The sequence below is a fragment of the Lathyrus oleraceus genome, chromosome 6 (genome assembly GCF_024323335.1).
Source record: "Lathyrus oleraceus cultivar Zhongwan6 chromosome 6, CAAS_Psat_ZW6_1.0, whole genome shotgun sequence".
NCBI classification, from domain to species: Eukaryota; Viridiplantae; Streptophyta; class Magnoliopsida; order Fabales; family Fabaceae; genus Lathyrus; species Lathyrus oleraceus.
The window spans coordinates 256155717-256162439 of NC_066584.1; the positions used below are offsets into that span (position 1 = coordinate 256155717).

General features: G+C 29.3%; 1 protein-coding gene across 1 annotated transcript; it reads left to right on the forward strand.

Annotated features, from left to right (window-relative positions):
- Positions 1 to 1182: 1182 nt before the first annotated feature.
- On the forward strand, positions 1183 to 2733 carry LOC127094588 (alkane hydroxylase MAH1-like). The gene has a single exon (XM_051033407.1). It carries the CDS (start codon positions 1183 to 1185, stop codon positions 2731 to 2733), a length of 1551 nt encoding a protein of 516 aa, XP_050889364.1.
- Positions 2734 to 6723: the final 3990 nt, after the last annotated feature.

Genomic DNA, 6723 nt, shown 5'->3' on the forward strand with positions numbered 1-6723 from the left:
CACCCATCCACGTAAGGCGTCGAGTCTCTCAATACTTCTAATTTTTTTGCCTTTACGTATGTTTCCGTCTAATCAACGAACAAACTCACATCAGCGTGAGTTAGGGCCGCGCGTTCGAGTAGCTTGGGGATGTGGTACCGGAGGTCGGTTAGGTCATCCCGGTCAACGACATTAGTCTTTATGGTATTCATATGTAAACACATATTAATATTAATATTAATATCAATTGGTCCGATTTTGACTTTTATCTAAAGCGTACATTATTTTTTTAAAAAAATACGCAATACTATGCGCCATACCAATTGGCGCCTCCTCTCCTTTTTTTACACATGGGCGCCAATTGAATTGTGAACATCTGGTGCACTAACCAATCCAATTGGCATCAACTCTTTAACTTAGAGAGCAAGCGCCAATTCATCTGATGCCATCTCTTCAAAGTGGGGTAGTTTGAGAAGTAATCTGAAAAGTGGGTTATTTTGGGATTTTTTTTTTTTGAAAAAGTGAGTTAGTTGAGTAAAAATATCAAAAAAATGAGTATTTTTTTATGTTTTATAAATTACTCCCTCGTTTCATAGGTTTTCTCTTTGAGATTTTTACACTTTTTAAGATAATAATTAATTGTGTTAATTTTAATGATAAAAAATATATTATTTGTTAAAATAACCTTATTAATAATAGATGGTAGAATAGTTAAATGATTTAAAATATAATAAACAAGGTTAAATTAATGAAAATAATAATAAATATCACCTTGATATTTTAAAGGGATAAATAATTTGAGAAAAATAAAAATAGAAATGAGAATCCCTATTATGAGATGGAGAGAGTATGGATCCTAAAATTGCAATTTTTTAAATACTTTTTTCTTGCAAATGCCAGAATTATTTTATAACTCGGTGAGCCTCATTGATGTCACTCATGTAATTGATGCATAAATATTGACATTTCCTTTTAAAATTGACAAATGCATATCCTTAGAGTAATACCTTGACTATGTTAATAAATACTTGATAGTGTAACATTACATGTTCGGTGATGTTTTTATTTTTGGTATTAATTGTGAAATGTACAAGACACAAGCGGTCATTAATTAGAGAAATTAATATAAATTTCAATATAGATATAAATATCCATATCTTCTTCTTCATTATTATCATTCAAAAAGACAATAAGAATCACAATATGGTCTTGTTTGAGTATATCACTTTATTTCTAACCATTCTCTTCCTCATAATCTACTACACGTGGAGACGCAACAAAAATGTAGTTATACCAAATTGGCCTATAATTGGCATGCTACCATCAATTTTGTATAATCAATCCCGTATTCATGATTTTGCAACATTACTTGTGAAACATCATGGAGGCACTTTTCATTTCAAAGGACCTTGGTTCACAAACATTGCTAACTTTATCCTCACTGGTGATCCCATGAATGTTCAATACATTACTAGCAAGAATTTCAGCAACTATGGGAAAGGGATTGATTTCCATGAGATTTTCGAAAACCTTGGTTTTGGTATTTTCAATTTGGATTCCAATGAATGGAAGCAAGAGAGAGCACTACTTCATTCATTGCTCAAAACAAAAAGTTTTGAGATATCACTTCATCAAAACATTCAACAGAAGCTAGAGAATTGGCTATTACCATTTCTCGATCATCATGCAACCAAAGGTGAACAAGTGCTTGATTTACAAGATATTCTCGAGAGGTTTACCTTTGATATAAGTTGCACTTTTTTATTTGGTTTTGATTCCGTTTGCCTTCCTTATAATTTCAATGAAGTCTCAGATATTGCTTATGTAAAAGCGATTTCTGTGCTTGAGGATACAATGTTGTATAGGCATTATATTCCAAAATGTATTTGGAAGCTACAAAAATGGCTACAAATTGGTCAAGAGAAGAAGAACAAGATAGCTCAACAGAACTTTGAACAATTCCTGTCTAAATGTGTAGCTACATGCAAAGGTGATGAAGAGAAAAGAAGATTGAGAAGCAATGAAGATGTTGATGAAAGTCGTTCATGCTTGCTAAAGGAACTAATAATGAAGAGAGGCTTAGGAAAGGATGAAATGGTTGGAAATGAGAAGCATATTAGAGACACTGCTGCCAATCTCTTGAGTGCAGGAAGTGCAACTATTAGCTCAGGTCTCAGTTGGTTCTTTTGGCTTGTTTCAACTCATCCTATGGTGGAAGCTAAAATCATTGAAGAGATCAAAGATAACTATTTAGCACAAGAGTTGAATTCTATTACAAATTTAAGAATGGAAGACATTGTTGATAAGCTAGTGTATCTTCATGGAGCAATATGTGAAGCCTTAAGGCTTTATCCACCTGTACCATTTGAGCACAAGTGTGCAGTCAAATCTGATATACTACCTAGTGGAAACCATGTTAGGGCAAATACAAAGTTAATATATTCTTTGTATGCAATGGGAAGGATGGAAGAAATATGGGGAGAGGATTGCTTGGAGTTTAAGCCAGAGAGATGGATATCAGATAGAGGACAGATTATACATGTTCCATCTTACAAGTTCATAGTATTTAATGCAGGTCCAAGAAGTTGTTTGGGAAAAGATATTAGCATAATTCAAATGAAAATGATTGCAGCCGCCATGTTATGGAAGTTTAATATAAAGGTGGTGGAAGGTCAATCTATAACTCCAAGGGTGTCTATTGTCCTTCGCATGAATGATGGTTTTAAAGTCAAAGTCAGTAAAAGAAGCATATGATATAAGCATTATTATGTATAAGTGCTATGTATGTTGTGTGTCTCCTTTAAATCTATATCATGTATGTCCTAGTAAAATAATGTCATTCTAATAGTTTTATTATCTTGTTGTGTGTTTTATAGAACATGAATGGATTATAAGTAATATTTCATATTTATGCAATGCAATTCATTAAAAAACTATAATCAGTTTTAGGATATATGAATCTCACAAACATATAAGATATTAAAATGCGTACTTTTTTTTTCTATTACGATGAGCAAAAATGATTGTAATCCTCCGAGACTCAATCTATCTCTTTCCGATTCGTACTTTCTCTAAACTATTTCTTAATGTCTATTTGATAGAGAAATTATTATGAAAGAAAGAAAATGTTTTGTGCAATAATATGTTATGACTTTCATCTAATCACAATCATATATATATATATATATATATATATATATATATATATATATATATATATATATATATATATATATATATATATATATATATATATATATATATATATATATATATATATATATATATGATTGTGATTAGATGAAAGTCATAACATCTTTTTATTTTATTTGAATAACATACTTTTATGTTATTTATATAATTCATTTTTATATTATTTAAAGAATACATTTTCATACTATTTGAATAACACTCATTCGTGTTATTTGAATAATACCTCTTCACATGAATCATATTAAATATTTTTAAATTACTCTACTTGACTCGTGAAACTTAAGAAAACATAAATTATAATACGTATTATGAAGCCTCACATGTACTGACTTCATCATTCAACATAATTAAAAATATAGATCAATAAGAATCATGACATTTATATATCATTTAATCGACAATATTCTCTTTCATATACTAAGATATTGACCTCTCTCTTTAATATGATCGACTACAACATTTTATATGTCTCTAGAAACTCTTAAAAATATTAACAAAATTGTTAAAAATATTGTCTAAAAGAATAGAGAATGTTTTTCAAGAGTCTTATACGAGCGTTATCTATTGTGTAGGTCTATGCATTTAATTCTCTATAGGCACACTATCCATAAACGTTGCCTACTTAGTGCGAATATGGGACACTTTTTCCAAAGTGTCTAAGGCAACAAATTTCTAATGGCAAGTCATAGTAAAGTATATGGGAACCTCAAAACCTGTCATGATATATCATGACACACTTTTAGATTCAAAAAACTAATCAATTAGGAAAGAGATAAGTTATTTATGTGTGATAAGAATCTATGGCAAGTCATAGTAATGTATAACTGATACAACTCTAAAACTATAAGATTGTCAATAAAAAATAGACTCTTAAGTCATAACAAGTGATTCATTAGGCTCGTATTAATCAACATCTAATTAGGACGTTTGTTTACTCACGTGCTTGTAAGTCTTAATTTCAAAAGCAACACGTTATTCGTTTAAGCTTTACCATGAACACAATCAAGTTCACCTTCATATACAATAATTTCCTTAAACAAAATTATATTCAACTTATTATATCATTAAATTAACAATAATGCAATAGAAATAACACTAAATTAATAATATTGTAATAAAACTAGAACTACATTATGCAATTACTAGCATTTAAAAATAGTGACTGATCTGCAAAAACACTATGAACAAGAAGTTTCTGTTTCCTAAATAATAGTGGTGTATTACCTAATTCAGAGAATATATAGATTGTTTATTATAAAATAAATAGATTGTTCGATTTTCCTTACCTCTTAATAGACATATACAACCATTTAAATTGATTTAGAATATAATAATTTAAAAAATTAAATTATTCTTGAAAAGAACTTAGATGCTATATTGTTTTTCGAATTGGATGTATTTTGTAATTCAACTCTCGCTCTTTAGCATGTAGAATTTGCTTCAATACCCCAAGGTCATTAAAGTAAAGTTCATTATGTTATTGTTTTTTTTTTAAAACATCAATTTATTAACTAATTTCAAATCATCGTCGTCACCATCATCATCATTATTTTAAATGATGAGAATGATTATTATGATGACAATGATGAAGATGATTCAAAATTTCTTAACAAATTTGATCTTTTGTAATATAAAATAAAAGAAAAATGAATTGTTTCTTTGAAGAACTTGGGACATTTAACCAAATTCTATATGTTAAAGAACCATAAATGAATTACAAGATGCATGCAATTCGAAAAACATTAATTCATCTTTGTTGGTTTACAAATATATAATCTAATTTTCATATTATCATTTTCTAATTCAATTTAAATGAATTCATGTATAGTGAGGGGTTAGTGAAACAAACAATCTACATACGATATAAAAAACTCAATTAAAATTAAAAAACGAGGAAAACATTTTGAACAACAATAACATATCAACTCATAAAATATTTCACAAATGTACTTTTTATTGAAAAGATTCGTGGCGAATGAAGACAAAGAATTATATATTTATCCACAATGGAATTCATAATGAAAAGAGGATGAAGCTAAAGTGAGAACGACAAACTTTTTCCGATGGTCTGGGTCTTTCACAGAAGTATGTCATTAACTAGCATGTTAACATAAATGGAAACTCAAGTAGTGTTTAATACACTAATGTCTTTATTGAATATAGACTTTTAGATTTTTAAGGAGAACTAGTGTCATACATGGAACAAATATGGTAACTGAGATTCATTTCAATAACAGAGATTCAAGTAAAGATAATCCAAAAAATACGAAAAAACATGTCAAATGAAAATCCGGAACCCTAAACCCTAAACCCTTAGCTTTCTACCAAATAAAAACACAAAAATTATGCTAAATGAAAGCATATGAAAAACAAAGAAAAATGGAAGAACCTATACATAGAATAATGGAAGAAAGCATATGAATAACATGGAATAAAATTTATGAAGAAGAAGAAGAAGAATGATCAAGCATATGAGCTTGAGTACATTTTAGTATGAAGAAGCTTATGAGGACGAGTTTGCTTCATGTGGAATAGAGAGATGTTGTGGTTTTGTTTTGAGAGTAACTATTATTTTGTGCGAAAGCTTGATAACTTCGCTTGTGTGTGTGTGTGTGTGTATGTGTGAGTGTGTGTGCGTGCGTCCGTGTGCGTGTGCGTGTGCGTGTGCGTGTGCGTGTGCTTGTGTGTGTGTGTGTGAGAGATGAAATGTAAGTATTATTTACAACTGTTTCTTGTAATAACTGTGGTAATAAGTATTTTAATATTAATATTTTTCAATAAAATATAAAAAATAAAATGTGTTTCACAATGGTTGTTATAAAGAATCGTGATGAAATGTCTTTCAATAAAAAAAATTCAGGCGGTTGTTATCAAATCCTTAGTATATATTAGCACACAGATAGACAAAATATGAGAAGAAAAACTAGCATTAGATATGTTATTGTGCATAAGTTTAATGCGGCTATCACTACTACGAAAAACACATATAATCACGATTGTGAAACACTTATAATGACGGTTGCATATCAATTTGTTAGATAATGTGTGATTATGTATGATGGTTTCCACAACGGGCGAGAAACTGTGGTTATAAGTTAGGTAGCGCACTACTTATAACAATGGTTTATTCAAACAACCTTGTCAAATAATTTATAGGTCCTTGGTTCGAATCTCAGCCTCGTCATTCTTGTCTTTTATTATAATGGATAACACATTCTACTTATAACAATGGTTGAATTAAAAACCATTGTGATATAATTTGTCTTTTTTATATATTTTTCAATTTTACCTTATTCCCAAATTTTAAACCTAATATTTCTGAATCATATCAGACTAGAAACAACAATACAACCATTTTTGAATTGAATAGACCAAAAATTGTATTACATCAGTGACACTATTACATTAGGAACCAAAAAAATTATATTACATCAAAACCAAAATGGCAAAAAGAAACATACAATGTACACATCATTACAACAAATAATACTATCTTGTTGTCTTGGTGTCTTGTCACTTGGTGTCTTGATT

Coding starts and splice junctions, on each gene's coding strand:
- LOC127094588 (XM_051033407.1), top strand. CDS start 1,183: ATGGTCTTGTTTGAGTATATCACTTTATTTCTAACCATTCTCTTCCTC.